Genomic DNA, 12421 nt, shown 5'->3' with positions numbered 1-12421 from the left:
ACGAATTAAAAACAAAAGTAGATTATTCTTTTTGAAACGGAGGAAGTATAATTTTTCGCCAAAAGAGATTCGGATGAACCCCTAACCATAAGGTGGCTCCGCCATTATGAATGTTGATTCAAATATTGTAATTGAGAGGTAAATTCCACAGACTAAAAAAAAAAGTAGATCATTCTTTTTAACACGAAAGAGTATAATTTTTCACCGAAAGAAATCCGAATGAACCCCTAACCACAATGTGACTCCGCCACTGTGAATGTTGATTCAAATATTGTTATTGGGAGGTAAATCCCACAATCTTTTTTTTCTCATGCTAAAAAACAAATATCTAAGACCTACTAATAGTCCCTTCGGGGACATCTGATAAAAATAAAATAAAATAAGACCTACTAATACACTATATTTAGAATATATTGAAAACAAATAGAGAAGAGAAATGAAATAGATATAACATTAAGCATTACACTAGAGACACATAAAAGAACATTACATACCAATAAATTTAGATTAATTGCATAAACCAAAGTACACAAACATAATATATAAAGATTTTATGCCAATGCTAATCCTTCAAATGCATGAGTGGTTAGAAAAATCTTCTTCAGCTGCATGTACATTCAAGATTGGAATTTGCATGTGCCATAACCTAGCAAAATTGGAATGTAATTAGAATGTATACCTAATTTTTTCTTGTATAATAGTCGTATATATAATGCATATAATTTTATACGAGATCATATAATGCGTATATAAATATGACTTACTTGGATCATCAAAAGCGACGACACCAGTACCAGCAAAGTCACAGTTAAAGCTGTTGCGACCCATCTTTTGGTAGTAAGAGTTCATAGCGAAGGCCGCATGAGACCGAATGGTGTTGGGGCTAAAGCAGGGACCGCCCGCTTGAATTGGCGTGCAGTCAACTCCCTGACTGCACACGTAGTTAATGTTGGATTGTAATTGGGCATCGGTCGCTTCAACCTTTGGCATGCAGAATTTCTTGTCTTGAGTCGGTGGTCTTACTACTGGTGTTTTTGGTTGCCCTTTGTTGCCTCCCCCAGTCTTTGGTGGGGGCAATGAAGGTGTTGGGTGACCCTGTGGGTGTCAAAATTACAAAAATGTATATCAATAGCTAAACGAAGGTTATGTAAGCGATAATAGGTGACAAATGAATGAACTGAATTACGTTTAAACAGGTTGAATCAAAAAATTGATCATAACCCGAGGCAAAGATAGAGGGAAGGGAGTTCAATTGAATTCCTAACAAGAAAGAATTAGCTCGACGACCAGTCCTATCAACTGATCAACTAAAATTTGCTTGAATTAAGATGAATTGAATAACGGGTCATAACAAACCGCCATATATTATTCGCAAAGATTATTTAAAATATTGAACCACGATAATTGCCATCATTTAAGCAAACAGGCAAAAGCAATACACCCAAAAAAGCAGCAGAATATATAATTTTTTTTTTTAAAAGAAGAAAAGTAATAAAAATAAAGACAAGATTCAAAGTAGTAGAAAAAAGAAGATGCTCAAATTGATTTCTTTTTCATTTTCTTAATATTATTCTCTCTGTCTCGATGTTACATTATTCTTTTATAATTTGTTCAAAAAAATTTTTAACCAAAAAAAAAAATTGTTCAGAAAATATTACTCTTTTCGTTTGAAAAAAAAAAGACATATTTTTCTTTTAATTCATTTTAAAAAAAATGATTCTTTCTTATTTTAGCAATTCTTTAATTCAATTTTCCACCTGACATGTTGAAAACCACAAGATTAAAGTGCATTTTAATACATCTGATATATCTTTAGGGATCGTTTGGTAGAGTGTATTGGAATGTTAATGCATGCATTAGTTTAATGTGTATTAGTAGTACCTTGTTTGGTACACCTTTTTACCGTATGTATACTAATACCTCAAAATCCATGACATTATTAGTGCAATGGATCTAATGCGTGCATTAACATGCTTAAAGACCCTATTACCCCTCAACAAATTTTCCACATCCTTTCCAACATATATATTGAGGGTATTATGTAAAAAAAAAAAAATTAAAAAAAATTATGTAATTCATATTTTTTTAATACATCAAACCAAACACTGCATAAGAAAAAGACAAGCATAACTAATGCAAGTATAACTAACACAAGCATTACTAATACATCACTGCATTATTCTTATACATCTACCAAACGACCCCTAAATGTTTAAACAAAGTCATTCTTTTTAAAATGAAGAAAGTACTATTTTATACCTCAAAAATAGCGAGTCTATTTCAATAGATACTCGGGTATAATATAGCTGCACAAATATTTAAATTTATTTTAAATCACAAATTCTTTTAGAAAATATTACAACACCAACATCAACATATTCAATAAAATTTCATAAGTGAGGTTCGAAAAAGATAAAGTGTACGTAAAACTCACTACTACCTCAAAAAGATAAAGAGGTTGTTTCCAAAAAACCTCCAATTCAAATATCACAAGTACAACAACAACATACTCAGTGAAATTTGAGGAGAATAAAATGTATACGTATTTCATCCTATTCTGATAAATCTCCGACTCAAATATAACAAATCCAGATACAAATAGTATGATAATTTTTTTATTAGAAATATATATTAAACAATTTATTTCAAATGAAATTATAATTAGACAACACATGTTCATTAGGTTGTAGCTAGTTAGATTTTCCAGCATGCCTTACTTTTTCGTGTACTAAAATGATAAGAGTAGCCACCTTTTTTGATTATTATTAATGTAAGAGAATCCAATGAAGAAATTTTATTACTAAGTAGTACAATAACATGTGATTGCCAGTAACAGGTGCCAACTTTTCAATTATCCACATGCCACGTGTCTATCAAAATTCATTAATTTTATTATTCTTTTGGTAAAATCCAACAAAAAATCTAGTTACACATCAATTCATTAAGATAAAGGGGGGAATTTTAAACAATTATATGTACACCCTTTTATTTCATATTTTACGTTTTACAAATATTTAAAAATAATAGATAAAAATATTCTTCGTTTCAAAATAATTAATTTTTTTTTACTAGATACTTTTCTTGAAAAAATATTTAATAAATTTTTATTTTATCAAATTATTCTTATTAATTATGTTTTCAAAATATAATTTGAATACATATATTTTATTTAATCGTTTAATCACTACTGATAAAAATAGTATCAAAAGAATACAATTAATATTTTCTTAATTTTATTAAAAGAACAACTAAATTAAAATAAATAATTTTCAAAAAAGTGTCAACTACTTTGAAATGATGAAAGTAATTTTACTAATTTAAAAATTTCTTAAGAACTTTATGAATTAGTATGAAAATTTTCAAAAAAAATTAGTTACAAGAGCATTATAAAAAAATTATTTTTTATTAATATTTTTTAAATTTAATAAAATAATTAATTAATATAAATAATTATTTTTAATAAAATAATCAACTAATATAAAACAAAAAGGACATTAAATTTACGCGCTCTTTTACGCATGAAACCAAGTGCGGAAGTGCCCTTCACATGGAAAACATATTCGCAACTATGCACTACAACCAGCTGTATGCAACTGCCAAAAAAAGCACTTTAACCCAAAAGACAAAAAAAAAATTAAAAAATTTGTAATTATTTGTTGTATAAGCTTAAATCATCATAATCTCAATTAGACCTTAATACCCCTCTTTAACTTAATCAAATTTCTACTATATCACTAAAGTTGATCTACCAAAAATCATTACTTAATGAAATCCCACTTCATTAATTACACTTAACATAAGAAAACTACTCCACTTATGTGTTAATAAGAGAAGAAAATCAACCTTAACAACAATTAGCAAGAACACTAATCTAACAACATAATACACAATATAATTCCACAAACTAGATTCTGAGGAGAGTAAAGTGCACGTATTCCTTACATCTACCTCGATGGTATAATGATAGAGAGGTTAATTTCGATACACAAAATTAATCTAACAATAACAACATAATATACCATATAGTTTCACAAATTAGGATGTGGGGATAGATTAATCTAACAATAACAACATAATAATACACAATGTAATCCTATGAATTAAGTTTTGAAGAGAATAGACCTTACCTCTACCTCGAATGTGTGGTAGAGAGGCCAATTTCGATACACAACACAAATCCAACACACAAAAAATTATACTAATGTTTGAAATTTAAAGTTACCTGTTCTCCTTTGAGAACTCCAATATTATAAACTGGTGTGAAATCGGGTCGAAACAACCCGAAATTCCTCTCAGCCAATGACCCGGATTTAGTATTCTCATTGAACAAACCAAAAATGTAAGTCTCTATCTTCCTGTGCGGCATCAATGGCGTTCCAGTACCCGAATTATACTTCTTCACCAATCCACCATTATACGACGCCGCATTCTCAACCGTACATTGCGGCTCATACGTTTCCCCTTGCGATGGCCAACCCGTCTCGGCAGCAACTATCTCCACATCCGGGTACTTCAATCTCACCATCGACATGTACACTGCATCCAGCAGCATGTCGAAGGAATTGTTGTACCATTTTTTTGAGAATCTGTCATATAAGCCTTTGTTCTTCCTGAATAGTAGAAAATCCTCCTGCTTCGGGTTGTACCCGAAGTAGGGGTACGGATTGACCATGAATGGAGACTTAGTCTCGCGCAGGAACTGCAGCATTGGCGCTAGAATCCCCACGTCCCAGCCCGGTCTGAACCTCGCTGAGCTCGGCGGATTCGAGCGCAACAGGATGCCAAGTGAATGAGCTGACGAGACCTTTACGTTCTTCATCCCGGTAAGACCTAGAGCTTTGTGCACATTCTTCATTGCTGGTACCAACTTCATTTGCACATCTGGTGTATCCCAATGTAAAACCTCATTTCCAACTAGCACCACATCAATTTTCGTGAGTGGGTAGAAAGGCTTAATGTTTGCCTCGACGTATCGTCGAGCATAGGCGAGATCCAGTAGATTCGGGACCTCGCCGTTAGGTATGGTGACCGTAACGGAGATACCTGTGTTAGCGAAAGCGCGCAGGATATCTGGGTTGATGTCGAAGATTTTTATACGGTCTATGACCGTTTTGTCCTTGATGAACTGAGCTACTTGTGTTGGTGGTGGAAGGTTGTTTCCCATAGTTCCATAGTTAACACCTATAGATATTACACAACGAAGACAAAGACCAACAATAGAGAACAACAGTAAAAATGAATGTTTTCTGCTAGATATCTTCATGGTTGATGTGAAGATGGTGAGAGGGAAAAAGGGGAAAGGTATTGTTCATATAGGAATAACAATAAGGTTGATTTGATAAATAAAGAAAGAAAGGTCAAATTTAGATTTTGAATTATTTTGACCAAAAGGAAAGAAGGAAGATGGAGGGTTCTAGATTTACAGTTTTTTTTTTTTGGAAAGAGGAGCTTGAGAATTTGGGGACTATTTTCAAGATTCTATTTTTGATGAATGATGATTATATTTAGAGGGAAGAATAGAATAGAATAGGATAAACGTGTCGTGGCAACAAAGGTGAAAAAGGATACCATAATTATTACTTACAATATGTTAAAACTATGTTGATTACGCGTATGTTGCGCAACAACGCTGATGAATATGTCCGAAGTGTGACAACGGATATTTTTGAAAGTGAAGTTCGTTTGATCATAAAAATTATTTATATTTTTTAAAAAATTATTTTATTTTAATAAAATATAACAAAATACATTTAATCATAAGAAATTTAAAATATAATTTTGAAAAATTATATTTTGAAAAGTAAAAATAAGAACTTATTTTTACTTTTTTTCACTCATATTTTTCTCATAAAATTTCAAAAATGACTTTAATTTATATTTACGGTCAAACACAATTCCAACTTTAATTTTAACTCCAACCCTAACTCAAAAAAATTATGATTTTTATGACCAAACGAAATCTCCATCTTATTATAGCATGAGTGTCAGTATATAATATTATATTAATTTTATAAAATGCATAAATAAAATATTTAATTTTATAGAGAGATTATGATTTCATATAAGAATGAACATAAAATATCAAAAATTAAATTATTAAATGAAATAAAAAAATTAATAATTGATACAGTAATGAAATGGTCTAATTTAATTATGACCTAAAATAAATTGAGTTGAATTAAATTATGTGTTGAACGTGTCACCCGTGAACATTTTACTGTAACACATCATTATCCAGATTTCAGTTGGACCACACACTCAGAATTACATCATGTACCATTTTAATAAAGTTATATTACTCTTTCCTTTCGTTTCAGTTTACGTGAATCGTTTGATATGACATAATGTTTAATACTCTATATAAACCTGTGGATTTTCAATTTATTATAGTATTTTATTTGTTTGATTTTACTTATTTATAGTAGGCTTTGCAATCCTCTTAAGAAGATATTACTTTTTCCGTCTTAATTTATGTTCCTACTTTGCAGTATGTCTCAAAAATAAAAATAATTTAATTTAAAATTCAATTTTTTCCTTACAAATTGACTTACAATAATATGAATGTCTAAAATTTATTTTAATCATAAATTTCAAAAGCCTAAGTTATTAAAATGATAAAAATAACAAATAGAATGCACATTTTTCTATAGTACTCTTTGCGTTAATTGGCATCTCAATTTGCTTTGGGCTTTGGTGTAAAGCAACTTCTTCATGGACATAACGTGTAAGATTAATTGTTTGTGATCATATTAAAAGCTAACTAATTACTCAATTAATACATTTGTGGCAAAGATTAATTGTTTGTCAATGTATTAAAAACTAACCAACCAAGCACTCCATTGCAGTCTCACAAATGGAGTCTAAAAGGGTACGAGACCAACTGGTCAAACAGAGACGAAAATCGGCCATAACGATTTGAGAGTCCCATGTGGAAGAGGTTTCGCTCAATGGATCAAAGATACGTCGAGGATAACAGCTCAATGGATCAAGATATATCAAGGATCACAGGCTGATGACTCACAAACAGCTCTTATCGATAGAGTTGTTTGACACCTCGATGTCGACTCATCACATCCTGAAGTTGAAGAAGGTCCCAATGAGTTTGATTGTTCGCTGATTCAAGTGGTACATCCTTATCCTGACCTTTGTGAGACACACAATGTAGTATATATAGATCGTCGACTCAAAAAAATGTGTCTGAACCAAGATTGCGAAAAAAAAGCATCATATATAGATAAAAGCAAATAAAGCAATATAGTGTAGTACACATTATAGTGTAGAAAACCTGCATTCAATTCAAGATTACTTGCCTATTTGAGACCATCGTTAACAGTTAACGATGATTATACAATCTTCTGATCAATAGATGACCAGCTAGTCGAACGATTTGGCAGGTGTAAATCATATCATGATTGGATAAACACAATCTTTAGGACAGGCAAATCGAGCCACACTCGAACGAACCAAGATCAGAGGCACAACAAGAAGTGACATAAAAGAGACCATGAAACCACCAGACAACTGTCATTGACACAACACTACAACACTATAGTGTCATAAGCAGAAACTGAAAGCAATATCGAATTTACGACGACAATGTTTTGTTATGCAAAATAAAGTACCAGCTGAATCAAATGGCAAGATGCAACATCTACGACACAGTGGTCCATATGCAACTATCTTTCGTGAGACAACATTCTAAGACAATAAAGCCAGTCCAAGACACTGACAGAACAACATAGTTCAAGAAAGACTAGATTCAATAATGTAATCCAACGAGCATGTCCATCAAGGATCAAGTCAACATCTACACCTCTTTCATGCACTGATAATAACAACATATACAGTATAATCCGACAAGTGGGGTTGGGAAAGGGTGGTGTGTGTACGCAGCTTTTCTATTCAGTTTTTATAAGTCAAAAACATCTAAGATACAAAATGAACATAGAGGAATAGACTTTCTATGTAGTATTAGCTGGATGATGAGGGAGAGGATGATGTTAAATGAAAGCCTGCATTCATTTCAAGAGAATTTACCTATTTGAGAGTCTTTAACAGTTAATGAAAATGACAACATACCCGGTGTAAGTCTGTGATCCTGCAAGTAGAGTCATACCACGTAGCCCTATCCCCCAGCCCTACCTTGTGGAGGTGGAGAAGTTTCCGGTAGACCCTAAAGTTACCAATGATTATAAGATCTTCTGGTCAATATATCACCAGTTACTCGAGTGATTTGCTAGGTGCAGGATCATATCGCGACTGGGTAAACAAAATCTTTAGCAAAGGCAAATTGAGCCACACAGGATCTTGGTACAAATCTTTAGTATAGGCAAATCATATAAGAGAAGAGCTTCCTGCCAGAAAATCAGTCATGCTACGATGAAGTAAAGGCTCTCCTCTGAATACTACACTACATCAAACGAAGCCTCAAGAGTTGATCGATCACTACAGCCCCATGAGGATTGGGCATTATACCCAACTAAATGAGAATGTCAAGTTCCAGGAAAACCAGTACAACACGTTAAATTAAGGCATCTACTAATCACAGAAGATAGCAAACCCACCGTCAAGACACTCGAGAGTTAATCGACCACTAAAGTCCCATGAGGATTGGGAATTATACCCAACTTATGTTAAGCGGAATGAGCGGTATCAGAATCACAACAACTACTAGAAGTACATTGTTTCAAAAAGGATTACTAGAACTACCAATCTTTTATAAGAAATCAACAGAAAATGGGCATAAGTGAGTGAACAAAAGCTACTAAAGCGTTTCAAGCAGACACTGAAAGGCAATATCAAATTTACAATGACAATGTTATGTAATACAAATAAAGTACCGACTGAATCAAATGGCAAGAGGCAACATCTTTGACTCAGTGGTCTAGAATGTAACTATATTTCGTGAAACAACATTCTAAGACAACAAAACCAGTCCAAGACACTAGCAGATCACCTCAATAAAAACAGCTATTAGTTTCTTCCGAGGGGCAAAGATCTGCAAGAATAAGTCTCCTTGAAGTCGGACTTGCTTGAAGAAGTGAAAATAGAGGCATAGACTTCTTTTGTAGCATGAGCTGGAGCTACATCAACAGCCTTGAACCGCTTCACTGGCCCGTTACTCGCACTACACTTCACATCCTTAACTTCAATCTTACTGTTAATGCCAACTTTACCATTCCCTTCAACTTTCCTCACATCCTTGCCTGCTACCTTATCCTCAATCCCATGTTTCATCCCGCTCAACCGTGGTGCCCCCATAACCTCTTCACCATTCACAGCTACATCCCCACTCTTCCCCTTCTTCACCTTCTTATTATCCTTCAATTTCGCCTTTTCTTCCTCCATCCTCTCCCTCAAAACCGCAACCTCTTCTTCACTCCCGTTAATCACAATTTTATCACCCTCCACAATTTCCTTGTGACAAACCAAACAAGCCGACGACTTCACTTCCTTCAAAGCTTTTGCACTCAAAACATGTCCACAACCCTTCAAAGCAAAAAACTTATACTTCCCATTAAATTCCAACCCCGTTACCGGACACTGAAACCCCGTCCCTTCACCATCACCAAGTCCTCTATCCTCTTTCCCCGGTATCACATCCAACTCAACCGGAATCATATCTTTCAATCCCTTAACATACCCAAATTGCTTAGGCACACTTTTCTTCAACAATGCCTCAACTAAAGCCTCCTTATTAAACAAATTCCCAAGTTTATCAACCACAACCGGATGCTTCAAAGGCTCGTTAGACAATGCACAATTCAACCACCTAGACAACCTAATCTCATTAGGGTCAATTTTATCAGGTTTCTTAGTTGCATACATCTTAAGATAACAATCCCTGGACTCCGCTCCCGTGGCACCCCCATCACCCCCACCTCCACGAAGGCGTAAACGTAGGACCAACGTCGAAAAAGGGCTAATCCCAGAACTACATAACAAAGTCGATTCTTTCATGGGTCGACCATCAAAAGTGAAATAGACAAGATCCTTAATTAACCCAAATGATTTCTGGGTTTTATCAAGAAAACATGATTTAAGGTCTTGTAAGGTGAAATTAGGGTTAGGGTTTTCAAGATTTAAGCAATAATTAGGGATCTGAAGCTCTGGGGATTGTACAAAAATTGGGAAATTGAGCATTTGGGGTTTCATTATTAGGGTTTATGAATTGAAATTGAAGAGAATTTTAGGAAAATTTACCTGAATTGAAGAGCTTTTGGGTTCTTGAAAAGGGGAATAGATTGTAATAGTTTAGGTGTTTATAGTTTTGTCTTTCTGAAATTTGACCCGTTTAGTTTTATATTCGGGTCAAGTGAATCCTCCTAAAATCTCCTAGAGGTGTCACTGATTTTTTAAATACCAACACATATAGTTTGTTTGGTCAAATTTTTAAAATTAGCTTACTTTAAAGAATATTTTTCAAAAAAAAATATAAAAAATAATTTATGTTTGTCCAATAAATTTTAAAAAACAAACTTTGAGTAGCAATTAATATTTGTCCAAACTTTTAAAAGTGTTTTTAAGTATGTATTTTTTTTTCAAAACTGCTTTTGAAGAGAATTTTTTTTTTTAATTTATGAAAAACTGTTTCTGCTACTATTCAAAAGTAAACACCTTAGAAATCTTTTCTACTTTTTTAGTAGGTATATGGCGATGAAAACTAAAGTTTTTGAAGTTGGAGCTGAAATTGAAGTTGGAGTTGTGTTTGACTATTACTTTTTATAATTTTTTTATTTTAGAGTTTTGAAAAGACTTTTTAAAATATAATTTATACCTCCAACTTTTAAAACCAATCAAAAACATCCAACTTAACCAATTTACTTAAAAGATACAATCAAATATGAAAGGAGATACTAATGTTACCTTTGTTGTTGATATTGCATAAAGAGTAGTTTACATGGATTAAGGTTCTATTGTATCACGAGGTGATTTTGAGGAAGAAGAAAAAAATTAAAATTGTCTTCAATTTTGAGATTTTTTATTGATGGAAAGTAGTGGATGCCTTTCAAAGGAATACTATACCACTAACTTTACGTATGAGGGTCGCAATTGCAATTGTTGTAGGTGCTGCTGATGTATTGTTGACGGTTAGGAAAAGAGAGAAGTAGAATATTTAGTGAAGGATAAGATGCGGAAAGTGAGATCGGGATGGTTTGGGCATGCAATGAGGAGGAGAGAAGTAAAATATTTAGTGAAGGATAAGATGCGGAAAGTGAGATTGAGATGGTTTGGCATGCAATGAGGAGGGGCACGGATGCCCCAATTCGTAGGTGTGAGTGGTTAGCTTTAGATGGTTTCAGGAGGGACAGATGTAGACTGAAGAAATACTGGAGGGAGGTGATTAGACGTGACATGGAGTAGTTACAGCTTACAGAGGACATGACCCTAGATAAGAAGGTATAGTGGGCGTGAATTAGGTTAAAGGGCTAGTGCGTGTGAGTGAGTCGTAACCAGTAGTTAGGAGTGCTTTGATGTAGTCGGGCTAGTAGTCTTAGGACTGGGTACATAGGTTGGAGCTAATAGTTAGGAAGATTTGGGTGTGGTGGGTGACTTTGGTTTGTCAGTCCATAGTATTACTTTGTGAGTGTCTTATTTATGTTATTCCATCTTGTTTCATGTTTTATTACGACTTTGTTTACTGTCCTTTGTCTTGAGCCGGGGTCTATCGAAAACAGCCTCTCTACTTCGTCGGAGGTAGTGGTATGGACTGCATATATTTTACCCTTTCCAGGCCCAACTATGTGGAAATACATTAGATTTGTTGTTGTTATTGTTGTAAAGTAGGAAGAAGTGGGCAATGAGGTAGTTAAGCATTTAACTTCGGTTGTTGGATGAATTAATAGACGTTTTTGTAAAAATAAAAAAAATGGAGTTATTTGTAACAATAAATAAAGTTGAAATTAAAGTTGAAAAAAATGAAAACAAGTAAAACTTATTTTCACTTTTTCAAAAATAATTTGGAATTGGATTTGAATTTCTTATGGCCAAATACACCAATTTTACTAAAGTGAAATAATTTTTTGAAAAAAATAATTTTTTTTATGGCCAAACGGGTCCTTAAACTCCATATCAAGTAAGAAAAATCACACACATAAATTGTAACAGAGAGAGTATTATTGTATAGAATCATATTACACGACTCAACATACACGTAACTAGTACTTAATGATAGGTATAAAATTGATTATTTTTTAAAATATTTTTAATCTTTAAAGTAAATAAGTATAAGAAGAAGTTTATTATTAATAAACAATTAATGGAAAGAGGGAAATCTTTCTCATTTATTAACATGCATCTAACAAGAGAAAATTGAAGGAAAGGTGTCTTTTAAGTCTTGAATGAAGGATTGGTGACATTGACCAACAGATAGGGTCAAACATCATTAGAAAACTTGATTAAGTTAATTGTGGACTTGATT

The 12421-nt window shown here is 33.2% G+C and overlaps 2 protein-coding genes across 2 annotated transcripts; both read right to left on the bottom strand.

The window, feature by feature from the left end:
- Positions 1-413: 413 nt before the first annotated feature.
- On the bottom strand, positions 414-7341 carry LOC107877640 (glucan endo-1,3-beta-glucosidase). Its single transcript, XM_016724334.2, has 3 exons — positions 4223-7341; positions 765-1095; positions 414-646 (listed from the first exon to the last, which is right to left on the bottom strand). The coding sequence occupies exons 1-3, from the start codon at positions 5261-5263 to the stop codon at positions 618-620; spliced, it is 1401 nt and encodes a 466-aa protein (XP_016579820.1). The 5' UTR covers positions 5264-7341; the 3' UTR covers positions 414-617.
- A 1355-nt stretch (positions 7342-8696) lies between these two features.
- LOC107877641 (replication termination factor 2) lies at positions 8697-10378 on the bottom strand. The gene has a single exon (XM_016724335.2). The coding sequence runs from the start codon at positions 10153-10155 to the stop codon at positions 8974-8976; it is 1182 nt and encodes a 393-aa protein (XP_016579821.1). The 5' UTR covers positions 10156-10378; the 3' UTR covers positions 8697-8973.
- Positions 10379-12421: the final 2043 nt, after the last annotated feature.

This window comes from Capsicum annuum, chromosome 7, assembly GCF_002878395.1.
Source record: "Capsicum annuum cultivar UCD-10X-F1 chromosome 7, UCD10Xv1.1, whole genome shotgun sequence".
Lineage (NCBI taxonomy): Eukaryota > Viridiplantae > Streptophyta > Magnoliopsida > Solanales > Solanaceae > Capsicum > Capsicum annuum.
Note: the sequence above shows the minus strand (reverse complement) of the source record. Positions and strands in the feature narration are given on the sequence as shown.

Excerpts from the sequence above, each read along its gene's own strand:
- LOC107877640 (XM_016724334.2), bottom strand. The coding sequence starts at position 5,263 with ATGAAGATATCTAGCAGAAAACATTCATTTTTACTGTTGTTCTCTATT. Across the intron at positions 1,096-4,222 it reads GAGTTCTCAAAGGAGAACAG|GGTCACCCAACACCTTCATT; the intron begins GTAACTTTAAAT and ends TGACACCCACAG. Across the intron at positions 647-764 it reads CGTCGCTTTTGATGATCCAA|GTTATGGCACATGCAAATTC; the intron begins GTAAGTCATATT and ends CAATTTTGCTAG.
- LOC107877641 (XM_016724335.2), bottom strand. The coding sequence starts at position 10,155 with ATGAAACCCCAAATGCTCAATTTCCCAATTTTTGTACAATCCCCAGAG.